This window comes from Diabrotica virgifera, chromosome 10, assembly GCF_917563875.1.
Source record: "Diabrotica virgifera virgifera chromosome 10, PGI_DIABVI_V3a".
In the NCBI taxonomy this organism is placed as follows: domain Eukaryota; kingdom Metazoa; phylum Arthropoda; class Insecta; order Coleoptera; family Chrysomelidae; genus Diabrotica; species Diabrotica virgifera.
Genome location: NC_065452.1, coordinates 13,596,141 through 13,611,611, shown reverse-complemented (window position 1 = coordinate 13,611,611; position 15,471 = coordinate 13,596,141). Strand labels below are relative to the sequence as shown.

At 29.5% G+C, this 15,471-nt stretch overlaps 1 protein-coding gene across 1 annotated transcript in view; it reads left to right on the top strand.

Annotated features, from left to right (window-relative positions):
- Window positions 1–630: 630 nt before the first annotated feature.
- LOC114335615 (adapter molecule Crk) overlaps window positions 631–15,471 on the top strand; it is a 92,960-nt gene continuing 78,119 nt past the window's right edge. The window contains exons 1-2 of the mRNA XM_028285879.2: window positions 631–1,073; window positions 4,865–4,987. Coding sequence (XP_028141680.1) covers window positions 1,039–1,073; window positions 4,865–4,987 — 158 coding nt within the window. The 5' untranslated portion in view covers window positions 631–1,038. The remainder of the gene's footprint in view (window positions 1,074–4,864; window positions 4,988–15,471) is intronic.

The following is a 15,471-nucleotide window of genomic DNA, read 5'->3' as shown; positions in this document are numbered from 1 at the left end:
ATTATGTGATGTATTTTAGTTCTAAGTTCATGCTTTCCTTTTTTAATCAGTTCTGCATCAATATTGTCTAGTCCCGGAGATTTGTCATTTTTTAGAGTTTCTATCGCGGTACTAATTTATTATAGGCTTGGCGGCCTATACATACTTCTATCACGGCCGTTTGGTACTCACAATTTGCGTTATTTCCACCAGCGTCGCCCTGGACATTTAGATGATTTTCAAAGTATTCAACTATTCTTTCAATTATATTATTTTCAGTTGTAATTATTTGCTTATTTTTATCTCTCGATTGTTCACAATCGACGTAACCATAAGATGAACGTAAACCGTTATCATTTCGTAAACCATAATTTGTACATAATTTTATGCAGCGTTCACGTAAATTTTACTTAAATTTTACGTAAAGACAGCCTGTCTTTACGTAAAATTTAAGTCTATTGTGAACGCTGCATAAAATTATGTACAAATTACGGTTTACGAAATAATAACGGTTTACGTTCATCTTATGGTTACGTCCATTGTGAACAAGCGCTCACAAAGTTCGATCGACGAAACAACCGGTACATGTAAATTATGCTTTATACAGCAGATAACTTTTTATTCAAAATTCAAACACTTGTGTGACGTTGGTGGTTGATGTTGCAGTGACAATCTGACAAGTGACAATGTATTAACAGTCGCCATATTCGTGATTAAGGAAGGTTTTTCTCCAATAAGTTTAATATTTTTATTCGAATTAACCACACAAGGAAATTTTCAATAACAATATTGAACTGACAGTCAATCGTCTTTTAACCAAGCTCTCAAATAGTGTTAACTACAACACAATGAAAAAATACTCGGCGCACTTAACCAAAAATATTAATTAAAAACAATTACTTTTAATAGGAATAGTTTGATGTGTACATTAATTAGTGAGTATTTTCGAGCGGGCTTTGTAGTATAATGTTTTCTATAACTTAATTTACAAAGTGGGGTCCAAATTTCAACATGCAACACTTGTTATAAATTAAATTAATTAAATAATATTTATATAGTATGGCAAGCTCATTTGATCACGAGGATAAAGATTCGTAAGTATAAATAAACATTTTGTATTAATTAAATTGCAATTTCAGTTACAATATTGTTCATCTGCAGCTTAAATGATTTTTCCAATAACCTTCATGCTGCTCATAAGAATACTAACCATATCCTATTTTGGCTTAAAAGTTATTCAAATACTATCATTAAAAATGTAAATTTTGTTACAATTCGCTAAAAAATTGTAATACGTTTGCTTAAAATATCAATTTTTAGCTATCCATTTAAATTTGTTATAATTTTCAATTATTTTAAGTTAATATTCACCCTATTGATGATTGTAACATTAAAAAAATGAAAGTGCACAAGTTTACTATATTTGTTGTAAAATCTATAGAAGGTGAATTAAAAAACATTTTGTTTAATTTTTTATAAGATCAGATTTTGTTCAAATAATCCTATTTAGCAAAAAAATCACACAATGATATTTTAAAATAACTTGAGGGAAATACTCAACAGTGGGATATCGTTAAATACAAATATAATAGAAGAATTCGCTGCAAACTGAAAATGAGAGACATCTTACATTTCAATTCGTTCCTCATAAATCCCCTTACTTACTTTTCTCCCTTATTAGGGATCGTCAGAAGGGTATTTGCAGTGAATTCTTTTATATTAGTTTTACTCCCATCTGAGTATAGGGACCAATATTTCGTTGGATTTTTGCCTTAATGAATAGACAGGTAGTAGTGCACTTTTTCGGCTTCCCGCTGTCTTCTTTCATTCATCATTCGTTTAGTTTGCATAAGTACAGTAGAACCTTGATTATCCATCTCCCCATTTACCGTCAGAGTTAAATTTGTTTATCTATTTTTTTAAGACCACATATTCTCAAAATATTTGCAATCAAAAAATTTGCCACCAAAGGGGATTCCCATTATACTGTGTGCCAGTATGCTGAGAAGTGACAATGGAAATATCATTAATACAACCAATGGATCAATCAGTCATTTAAACTTTCAAAAGACGGTACAGAAAAAAAATTATTCAAAACTTCGTTATGGAAAAGGAATATTCTTTACAAGAATACTGGAAAGCATACAATTTAAAACATACAGTCAACAATGCTGTGGATGCATGGGCTGATGTGTCAGAAGTAAAGCTCAAAAGACTGTGGAATAAATTATGGCCTGAAAGGCTCCCATGACACCCCCTGAGCGTTACGCAGTAACAAATGAAGTTATGGCTCAATCAACTGTTGTGTTTTCGTTGCCTAAAGATAACATAAACAAATGGTTAATTTGTGATGAGGACGCAAACAGCTATCAATTGCTGGAATATGATGAATTGTTGAAATAGCAACAGAGACAAACGAAATAGATTCAGAAGCTAACACAGACTTATAGTTTAATGGTGGCGATGTTGATTATGCTATTGCAATTGGCAAAGATTTGCGTAAAGAAGTTAGAGAGACTGCATCGCACATGCAACATTCATCTAATGGTATTCTCTACAAGAAGAAGCCAATTAAGTAGATTGCACAATCGTATGCCTATTAAGAAATTAAGCCATTATAAAATATGAAGTCACAGTAAAATAAACAAAGATTTCAGAATATTTTAAACGAAACTGATTGGAAACACAAATCCCTCTTATATTGTTAAACAACACATACCAATAAAATTTGAGAGTTGTACCACAGTATATAGAGGTTCCACAGTAAAATCACTCTTCTGTCGGCGCTTTGATCTCAGGAAGTAATACCGGCAGTCCGCAATTGGTAATTCACCAGTGGTGGATGCGGGTTTTCCCTGTTAAAAGCTGTATGTTTCTATGCGAATCGCCATGCGCGACTACAGATTTTACTTCCAATTTTTCGTAGAGTGGTTCTACTGTCCCTCTTTATACTGTGGTTGTACTATGAATTTTTAATTTTTTTTAATGTTCTGTTTTTAATGTTCTTTTCAATTATCCTCCATACCCTTGGTCCGGTGCACTGATGGATAATCGAGGTTCCACTGTAATATAAACCACCAATACAGGCCAGAAACTGGTCCCAAGAGAAGTATTTATTTCTCAGGAAATAAAACTTCGGATTGTTTTACAAATATCGCACCCTCAGTGCAAGACTGCAGTAACTCAAAAATTGTACGAAAATGAAGTAATCATGGAATTCGATTGTAAACATGCATATCTATCCCCTGTAAAACTTTAGTAACTTTCAAATGCTTAACCGGCTAAATATTACAACAACAACAGTTTAACTTTTTTGCGTTTTTGAATATAAGTTCCGTGCAAAACTGTTGTAACTCTAATGTAACAGAGTTACAACAGTTTTACACGGAACATTCCAATGGCTTCGATAACAAGCACTGAAAGGCACGAAAAAAGTAAGATATTTGTTATTATAATATCTATATATGTGGTGTTTAATTTTAATATACAGCGTGTCTACATAATCCATTAACGGCCGAGACAATAAAAAAAGATTTACGAGACCAAACTATTCATGTAAATTTTATGTCCTTTGTGTGACATTATATTTTCCATAAGATGTGTGCGATGTCGTTTGACTATTTGTTAGATTGGATTAAAAACACATAAATTAAAACTAATTATTTAACCAAAAAGTATGTTTTCTCATGAAAGGAAAAACAGTTATCTTAAAACTTGTGTATTGACAATACTGACAGGTCAAAAATATCTATTCTCAGAAAACTTGCCAAATAACAGCCAAAAATTCAAATGGCCAAAAAGAAAGATTTGGTATACTTATGCCATTTGGGTATGATACCAGAAGCCCACCATAGTTTTTATAAAAATATTTTGGCACAAGATGATGTACGAGAAGAGGACAACAACTACAGGAAAACCTATCAGTAACGGCCACTAAAAATGAAAGAAGTATTGGCCGGTATTGCCAGTTTTTGTAGTCTAGATATACATAATTGGTTTGGGGAATTTTTAAACTGGCCATTAGTACAGTTGTCCGATGTTGGCAGGTGCCCGTTAACACAAGTTTTACTGTAAAAGTAATTGTGTCTACACTTTTTACAATTTTCTCAGTGCAAAACTGTTGTAACTTTGAAATTCTAATACTAAATGTGTAGTGATTAACAATTTTTTTTGTGCAAAAGTGTTGTAACTTTGAAATTCCTAATTTTTTTGCAGTATTATTATTTTACTTAAATTTCTATTTTTGGTTAATGTAATATAGGCTGAAAAGCATGCAAAATCATAATTAAATGTTAATTTTGGTTAAAACGTGTGTCTTATTTCACCGATATTAGCACGAAAATAAACAAAATCATCTTTATCTCGAAACTTAGTTATTTTGACTTACTGCAGTCTTGCACTGAGGGTGCGATATAATAGTTAACATTCAATATTCATATTAGGTCTAAGGTCTTGGGCCCACCAGAAAAAATTTATTACCTACCTCGTGAGACGTTTTTATTCAGTTGTTCATGTTGAGTCAAACAACTTTTCTATTTCAGACAATTTTGGTGTGTCCTACAAGGGGAGTACACTTAAAAGGTTGTTGGACAATATTACTAGCTAATTATAAATATTTTTATCAAAAATCCTGCAAAAATCACCTGTGGGGGTATAAGTTGTATGACTCTTTATGATTTTATGATACGTGGGCCCCCCTCCGCATATGGGGGCGCACTACGCAATCTTAAATGATGATTTTTTTGTAGGATTGTTTGGTAAAAATACTTTCAATCGATATGAATAACTGAATAAAAAAGTCTCATGAGGAAGCTAATAATTATTTTTAAGAGTAGGCCCAAGGTTGATGTTGTTTAGTTCTAGTATTTACATAAATCAATTTCAGCTGGTATTTTGGAGCCATAGGCCGACATGAAGCTACCAATTTACTTATGGATGAGCGAGAAGGGGGTGTTTTCCTTGTAAGAGACAGTGCAACTTGTGTAGGAGATTATGTTTTATGTGTTAAGTAAGTACATAGTATGTTTATCATTGGTTATTTATTTATAGTCACAACCCGCTGTTATGACATAGAGCACAGGGCTGCTTTATCCATTAGGCAATATAGGCAGTTGCCTAGGGCGGCAAAAATACTGTACAAAAAATATTTGTATATAAAAATTATGAATCTAGGTTCTGCCATTAAAGAGTATCTCTTTCAAATTACTTTACCGCAAGGAAGCCAAAAAACTGTGCCCAAATAAAACATATAAAGAAATAAGAAAGAGAAATTAAATTTGACGAGGGGGCCGATGATGAATTAACTTTTCAGCAAGCGATAAGATGAAAATCCACACATTCTATGTTATAATCGACACTCTGATAAGAGACCTGAATAGACGTCTGGAATCTTATCGACTTATTTATCAACGTTTTCGTGTTATTAACAGATTTGCCAAAATTAAGCAATGACGAAATTATTAAAGAAGCTGATGATCTGATACAAAATAAAGACGACCAAGATACATCATTCATACATGAATACATTCACTTAATGGGTCATTTGGATACCACAATAAAATCACCAATTGACATATCTTAATATTTAAAGAAGAATTAGTGCAGTCACTGAAGGTGGATATGAGCTATTACCTCCGATTTTGTTGAACCTCCATCGATTTACATGAAAATTGATGAGTGGTTAGAGGATATCTCAAGGAACAAAGGTGACATGGTATTACCTTGCGCTTTTACCCTGGGGGTGGATGCCACCCCTTCTCGGGACTGAAAACTATTTTATTAGAAATATCCCCTGAAAATTAGAAATTCGATAGAGGGACAAATTCTAAGCAAAATTTGTTACATAAAGTTATTAAAATAAATCAATACTTTTTGAGGTATTAAAGATCAAAGATTTTAATTTTTCGTGAGAAAAATGCATGTTTTTTACCGATTTTTCATAAATAACTCAAAAACTAGAAGATTTTACAAAAAAGCTATTACCAAAATTAAAGCTAATAGAAAACGAAATAAACTCCCTACTGGAAAAACCTTTTAATGGCAACTAAAAGTGTGTTATAGGTAACTGAATGTAGATTTTTCCGGCGAGTACCCAAATCTGAGTATTCAAGCTTAAATAACGGTAAAATTATGCATTTTATAACATAACCTTATTAAACATTTGTCAAAGTACTTAGAAATATCTATCAAATGAGCCCCCGAACAAGTTGATAGGATTAAAATTTATGCACCAATTTTCAAAATTTATCTTTTAAAAATTCTTCCAAAAAAGTTATTGTTTTTTTTTAATAACTCCGTTAATTTTTATGATATCAATGGTTTGCCTAAAAACCATTTGGAAGTTAATTTTAATGGCTGTTAAACCACTTTGAACTTAATCTTTTAAACGCCTTACTTTTTTTAAAAATAAAAGATTAAATGGCCCCAGTTACATGGTTCTCGCAGCAAAATTTCAGCTTTAAACGTTTCTATCTTGGATATTTTTTACCCTACAGAAATAGTAAAAAGGTAAAATATTTTGGTTACCCAAAACTAAAATTTGGTTATACATATATCACTTTTTTACGTTTATTGAGTATTTTTGGAGTTAAGTATTAGGTATCAAAAGAAAATGAAAATTACGATAATTTTAAAAATTCTGATATTTTTAAATTACATATACCTTTGTTCAAAAAGATGCATTTTACATCGGTCAAAATTGTTGAAATCATTACTTATGCTACTTAATACAAAGAAATTCTTCTAAGGATTACTATAAATTTTGATTTTTTTGGAAATGGCGTATGTGTTATTTTTCACTTTTTCCTAAAAAGTTCTAAAGGGTTCTCTTATTTTCATCATAACTTGCTTAATTGTGATGCTATTAACCCGGCATCTGCCACGTGGCTTTGCAAGGCGCCAACTGCCACGTGGGGTGCTCACAGCACCCCTTAACAATTTTCTGTGATATACTTGTTTAAAAAACAAAATAATGTGTACAGTAACACAAGAATATAAATAAACATGTTTTATTAATTACGTATTTTTTATGGGAAATAAGCCACAATTTTACTAAAAAATGAATTTATTAACGTTTCGAAGCCCAAATCGGGTTTCGTTGACAACGAAACCCGATTTGGGCTTCGAAACGTTAATAAATTCATTTTTTAGTAAAATTGTGGCTTATTTCCCATAAAAAATACGTAATTATAAAAATGCCACAAGGAAATAGCTTCAGAACAACATGTTTTATTAACTTATTAGCCACTAATATGTTATAAAAGTTGAAAAATAAAATGAAAAAGGTGTTATAAGCAAATTAGCAAGTACCAAGCCATAATAAATGAAGTCAAGTAAAATATCTAATAAAATTAAAATTTAGTGAGTATAGAGTCTATATTAATAATTTAAATCATTTATTTCAATAAAAAATGTAAACTTGACCTGTTTATCAAAAATACAAAAAAAATTTAAAACTTAAAGTGCCAGATGATGACAACCCAATTCGACTTTAGAGCTATAAGTTCAGAATGACACTAAATAACCACTTCAAACACTATCACATATATGCTATATAATATTATAGAAAGCTACTATGACGCACATCTCGGTTACCAAACTTGAAATACCAAATATTTGATAAAAATGTGTTATGGGGTGCTGGTAGCACCCCACGTGGCAGGTGCCGGGTTAACTTCTACTGGAGCTGATAGGTACTCCGAAGTACTTTGACAAGTGCTTAGCAGGTATATTTTATAAAATACATCTTTTCCCGTTATTTAACCTTGAATAAGTACTTATTGAGTACTCGTCGAAAAAATATACATTCAATTACCCATAAGCCCATAACTCACTTTGAATTAACATTAGTTTTGTTCTTTAAGTGAGGAGTGTATTCAGCTTTTTGTTATCTTCAATTTTGGTAATAACTTTTTTGTAAAAGCTTACAGTTTTCGAGTTATACGTGAAAAACAGCTTTAAAACATGCATTTTTTACGAAAAAATAAAATCTTTGATCTTTAATAACCCAAAAAGTATTGATTTATATTAATAACTTTATATAACAAATTTGGCTTAGAATTTGTCTCTCTATCGATTTATGGTATTATTTCTTTCACCCCCACTTAAAGTGGTAGTTTTCACCACCACGGAAAAAGCGCAAGTTGGCATCCTGTCACCTTCGTTCCTTGAGGTATCCTCTAACTACTCACCAATTTTCATGAAAATCGATGGAGGTTCAACGAAATAGGAGATGAAAACCTTCAGTGATTACACTAAGTGGATTGAAAGATATTTTTCCTAATTTTGACATTGCTTTGCACATTTATTTGTGCTTCCCAGTTGCCAACGTGTCCGCTGAAAGGTCATTTTCGAAAATGTCAAGAATTAAAAATATTTTCCCATTAAGTATGACGCAAGAACGTGTTAACAATTTTAGTGCAGTCACTGAAGGTTTTCACCTCCGATTTCGTTGAACCTCCATAGATTTTCATGAAAATTGGTGAGTAAATAGAGGATACCTCAAGGAACAAAGGTGACATGATGCCAACTTGCGCTTTTATCCTGGGGGTGGATGCCACTCCTTGTCGCGGGTGAAAATTATTTTATTAAAAATAATACCATAAGTCCATAGAAGGACAAATTATAAGCAAATTTTGTTATATAAAGTTATTAAAATAAATCGACACTTTTTGAGTTATTAAAGACCAAAGATTTTATTTTTTCGTAAAAAAATGAATGTTTTAAATCGGGTTTTCACGTATAAATAAAAAACTATAAGCTTTTACAAAAAAGTTATTATTACTGATATTGAAGATAATAAAAAATTGAATACATTCCTCACATAAAGAACTAAACTAATGTTAGTTCAAAATGAGTTATTGGCAATTGAATGTGTATTTTTTTCGACGAGTACTCAAATCTAAGTATTCAAGCTTAAATAACGGGAAAACGATGCAATGTATAAAATATTCCTGCTAAACATTTGTCAAAGTACTTCGAAATACCTATCAAATGAGCTTCAGAACAAGGTAATATCATCAAAATTAAGCAAGTTATAATGAAAATAAAAGAACCGTTTCGAATTTTTTAGTAAAAAGTGAAAAATAAAACATACGCCATTTCCACAAAAATTAAAATTTATAGTAATCCTTAAAAGAACTTCTTTATAATAGCATAAGTAATGTTTTCGATAATTTTGACTGGTTTAGAATGCATATTTTGAAAAAGAAATAATTTAAAAAAAAATCATAATTTTTAAAATTATTGTAATTCTCATATTCTTTTGATAATAACTCCAAAAATACTCAATATACGTAAAAAATTATATAAAACCAAATTTTAGTTTTTTCTGTGTCAAACATTTTTCCTGTTTTACTATTTCTGTAGGGTAAAAAATGACCGAGATAGAAACGTTTAAATCTTAAATTTTGCTTTGGGAACCATGCAACCGGGGTCCTTTAACCTTTTATTTTTTAAAAAAGTAAGGGGTTTAGAAGATTAGGTTTAACGTGCTTAAATATCACTTGGAATTAACTTTCAAACAGTTTTTAGGTGAACCTGATATCTTAAACACGAACGGAGTTATTAAAAAAAAAACAATAACATTTTTTGGAAAAATTTTTAAAAGATAAATTTTGAAAAAATGTTGGAACATAAATTTTAATGCTATCAACATGTTCGGGGCTCATTTGATAGATATTTTTAAGTGCTGTGACAAATGTTTAATAAGTTTATGTTATAAAAGGCCTCAATTTCCCGTTATTTTAGCTTGAATACTTAAAGTTTTTTACTCGTCGAAAAAAATATACATTCAATTACCTATAACTCACTTTTAGTTAACATTAAAAGGTTTTTCTAGTAAGGGATTTATTTCATTTTTTATTAGCTTCAATTTTGATAATAATAACTTTTTTGTAAAAACTTACACATTTTGAGTTATTGGTGAAAAATTGGTTAAAAACATGCATTTTTCTCATTTTTCAAAATTAAAATCTTTGATCTTTAATAACTCAAAAAGTTTTGATTTATTTTAATAACTTTATATAACAAATTTTGCTTGAAATTTGTCTTTCTATCGAATTATGTGGTTATTTTTAATTAAATAATTTTCACCCCCGAGAAGGGGTGGCATCCACCCTCATGGTAAAAGCGCAAATTGGCACCATGTCACCTTTGTTCCTTGAGATATCCTCTAACCACTCACCAATTTTCATGCAAATCGATGGAGGTTCAACGAAATCGGAGGTAATAGCTCATATCCACCTTCAGTGACTCCACTATTTGTGGATTTTATCAAGAACAATTTTTTTTTGAAATGTCTTTTTTTGAAAAGAAGTTTTTTCAATGAAGAATGACAATTTTTTCTATTATAGATATATAAACATCGTAGTTTAAATCCATTTTTAGTGTATTCTTATTTAAATAAAAATTTCTGCAATTTTTTTTGGCAAAAATTGTACATGTTTGAAAGGCGGCTACTAGAGAATTGCCTAGGGCGTCAGTTGACCTAAACGCGGCCCAGAGAGCATTTTTATAAAACACAATCATAAGATTAACTGATCACAATTATACTTGAACTAAAATATATACAAAATTCTTAACTACATACTCTGAAGAACCTGATAAACAATATTTCTCCATTCACTTATATTTTCTGCTGTTCCTTTCCAGTCACTCACCCAGTGGCGGCTGGTCAGGGTCGGCAGTGCCGACCCTCACATTTATGGACACATTATAGATTTTTTTAAGTATATAAGTTAATCAGAGTTGATGATATTCGTTTCTGTGAAATAAAAAAAATATCTGTGAGATAATACAGCCTAAATTTTATTCATTGTTTTTAAAAGAATTCGAACGATCTGATACGTTAAGTGATCCCTGTGCGCTGTGCGTAAGAGACTTTTCAAATTAAGGATCCTAGCCAGCCATACACCCGACTGCGATTGTGTGAATTCATGGCCCGCTTCGGCTAGCCGTACCCAGTTGAGCATTTGCTTGTAATAAAACGCTATGGAATATTAGCCGATAGGCAACCAATTATACATTCCCCGTATTTATTTGAATGACAAGTACGGCAGAAAAACAATCTACCGAGCACAGCGGTGATCTGCAAATGGCAACAAAACACGTACTTGGACGTTGAGATTTAATTTGGACGTTGAGAGGTGACTCATATTTGTTTGCAGAAATTGCTTGAAAATAACTCATATAATAATATTTGAGTTATCCTCCCACTCAAAAAGGTCCGGAACATTGTTTAAATAATCAAAATGTCAAAAAATAAAGGAACAATTCGAGTTTTTTCTTAATTTTTTGATTATAACTTTAAAAGTATTCATTTTCGAGAAAAGTTGCGCTGACATAAAAGTTGCGTAATTAAATTTTCTACAATAAAGGATTAGCTAAAAATTTAAAAAATTGTCACCCTTGTTGCAAAATAGCAATAAATGCGAAAAAATCATAAAAAACAAGTATTCGCATTTTACGTTGTTCAACCGTTTATGCTACACTTAAGACCTTCATAATTTTACCAAGAAAAACTATATCATATAATAAAAAAATACTGTGAATTTCATTAAGATCGGTTCAATAGATTTTGCAAGATAAATTTTGCAATCCAGCTTTCGCAAAAAAATAAATTTTTTCAAAATGTTGCAGAACTGAAAATAAAGCAGACAGCAAGTTGAATTTATTTTTACGTATAGAAGAATACTGTACCTTTCTTCTATATGTAAAAAAAAATTCAACTTGCTATCTGCTTTATTGTCAGTACTGCAACATTTTAAAAAAAATTAATTTTTTTTGCAAAAGCCAGATTGCAAAATTTATTTTGCAAAATATTTTAAATCGATCTTAATGAAATTAACAGTATTGTTTTATTATATCATAAAGGTTTTCTGGTTAAAATATGAAGGTCGTAAGTGTTAGCATAAATGGTTGAAAAACGTAAAATGCGAATTCTTATTTTTATGTTTTTTCGCAATTATTGCTGTATAGCAACAAGGATAACACTTCTTAAAATTTTTAACAAATCCTATATTGTAGGAAATTTAGTTACCCAACTTTTATGTCAGTGTAACTTTTCTCAGAAGTGAAGACTTTGAAAGTTAAAATCAAAAAACGAAGAAAAAAATCGAAGTTTTTCTCAATTTTTTGACATTTTGATTATTTAAACAATGTTCCGGACCTTTTTGAGCGGAAGGATAACTCAATTATTATTTACAAGGAATTTTCAAAATATCTATTAGACAAGTTCATTAAAAATTATCATCATTCTTTATTAAAATAAAATAAGAAAATGGATTAACAGTTTTATATGCTGATCTAAATATTTTCGGAAGGTGGGATAAGTTACAAAATATGTTTAATTTTATATACTGCAATTCATTAGGTACAACAAACTGTTCCCGAATTTAATAAATTATTGTGCTCAAATGTGGGCAAATTCTGCCTCAAATGAACGGGATTTCTCTTGTCTCAAAAAAGTCAAAACGTATTGTCGAAACACCATGAAACAAGAGAGAATGTCAAACTTGTCTCAAATGTCAATAGAAAAAAACTTTTAAAACCTCTCCAAAACAATAATAAATTTTACAATGACGTTATAACCCATTTTGCTACTTCGAAGCAACATAGACTAGAGTTAATTTATAAACAGGTTTACAAAAAAAAAAACAAAAAAAAAATAAAAAAAAAAACAAAAACCAAAAATCTTCTATGAAATTGAAGCCTTTTAATTAGATGGCATACCTATCTGAGGAGAAAAAACCTTGCCGACCCTGTCCCTAAAGCCACGAGCCGCCACGGGTTTTAACGTCTGCCACCGTATTTTCTAAATCCTTCAAAGAGTATTTCGTTGGTTCTCTCTTCTGTATGTACTTGCTCGGCATTTTGAAAATGGCAAAACTTTTAATAAAATAATTGCCTTAACATAAAAATTTGATTTTCATTCAACTCACATTGTTTCCATTTACCTCTAACAGTTGTTTTCATTTACCCCATGCTCAATATTTAAGGGGGTAATTGTGAACACTTACTGTACTTACTTCTTGTAGTAAAGAACATTCAAATTAACATTTTAGGCCATTTAAATATTCTTGCATTAGCTATAAATTATATAATCACTATACTTAACTAATACAGAGAGATGAAATTTGTAAAATATTGGCACTGTTTCTAAATCGATTAATGTGTTTAAAAACAATCAAATTTAAGTTGCACAGAATGGACATTCACTTGTCTTGTAAACAACTGAATAACATTCCACAGAATAAGCAGAGATGAAATTTTAATTCTATATACAGGGTGCGCCAAACCTCTGGTCTTCTTTGATTACGGCTAAACTATGAGATATACAAAAAAATGTTTATAACAAAACTAATGTGTATCAAAGAGGTCTATAATTTAAAATTATTTTCAATTATACAGGGTGAGTCAGAAAGACGGTATGAACCAAAGTTGTATTTTTTTAAATGGAACACCCTGTATATTAAATCATTTTTGAATATATTATTTAAAAATATGAAAAATTTGTATAAGGTCTTATAGGTCTAAAGTTAATAATTTTCGAAATATTTACATTTTTATTGAGAAAAATGGTAATATTTATAGGGTTGTGGATTATGTTTCCAAGGAAATAAAAATTTGGGTGATAGGTCAAAGTTTTTAAAATATAGTGTTATTTTTAAATAATTTAATATTTTTTACTTTTAGCCATAAAATATACAGTGTGATCACTATTTGCAAATACAAAATTTTCTACTTTTTTTACTTTTGCGTTTTGTAGTAAATATTACAACCTTTCTTTTGGTATAAGGTTGAATGTACCTAGCATGTTTCGTTTTGTAGATATTTAAAAAAAACTACAGATTTTACGTGTTTGCGGATTTTTTATTTAAAAATTTTTGTGCAAAAAAAATAATTATAATCTGGTTTTAGAAACATACACTAAAATATAAAATATGAAGATAAAAACGTAATTAAAGATTAAAATAAATCGTATGCTAGTACAATTCAATTGAATTCAATAACTTTAAATTATTTTACAAAAAATATTTTACCATATTAATGAATGCATAAATTAGTTACTAAATTAAATAAACAACCAAATTTTAAATCAACCGTAGTAATTTTTCTACTACAGCAACTTTCCTGTACCAAATTAATTGTTAGTTAAATTGTATTTAGTTAAACTTTTAATTTACCTTTTAAATTTACTTACATACATCTTGAGAATATAAAAATTATTATAAAGTATGCTTTGAAACAAATAAATGTTAAATGTATCATCCAAATTATTTATTAATATAAATAGTATTTACTGGTGTCACAAAAACTGGGAATACTTTGGTATAGTATTTTTACTACAAAAACGTTATTACGTAGGTCAAAATTTTTGACGTAAGAGAACTGTCAAAACATTAGAATGTGACTTTTCATTATTGCCGTGTTTATAATAAACATAGCAATAATGAAAAGTCACATTCTAATGTTTTGACAGTTCTCTTACGTCAAAAATTTTGGCCTACGTAATAACGTTTTTGTAGTAAAAATACTATAGTTGAAATTTTTGTAACAATTTTTTTTATTTTAAATTTTAATTTTTTAACCGAAACATTTTTGGATATGACATTTGTTTTGGGCGAAACCATTAGAAATTATTACCAGATTTTGTGACACGAGTAGGTACGTAGATACTATTTACTTCTTAATATACTTCCATAACGTTCATTTGTTTCAAAGCATACTTTATACGTTCTCAAGATGTAGGTAAATTAAAAAGTTATTAACTGATCTTACTCGTAAATACAATATAACTAACAATTAATTTGGTATAGGAAAGTTGCTGCGGTAGAAGAATTACTACGATTGATTTAAAATTTGGTTGTTTATTTAATTTAGTAACTAATTTATGTATTCATTAATATGGTAAAATATTTTTTGTAAAATAATTTAAAGTTATTAAATTCAATTGAACTGTACTAGCATACGATTTATTTTAATCTTTAATTACGTTTTTATTTTCATATTTTATATTTTAGTGTATGTTTCTAAAACCAGATTATAATTTTTTTTGCAAAAAAATTTTTAAATAAAAAATCCGCAAAAACGTAAAATCTATAGTTTTTTTAAAATATCTACAAAACGAAACATGCTAGGTACATAAAACCCTATACCAAAAGAAAGGTTGTAATATTTACTACCAAACGCAAAACTAATATACAGGGTGTCCCATTTAAAAAAAATGAGAAAATTTTGTATTTGCAAATAGTGATCACACTGTATATTTTATGGCTAAAAGTAAAAAATATTAAATTATTTTAAAATAACACTATATTTTAAAAACTTTGACCTATCACCTAAATTTTTATTTCCTTGGAAACATAATCCACAACCCTATAAATATTACCATTTTTCTCAATAAAAATGTAAATATTTCGAAAATTATTAACTTTAGGCCTATAAGACCTTATACAAATTTTTCATATTTTTAAATAATATATTCAAAAATGA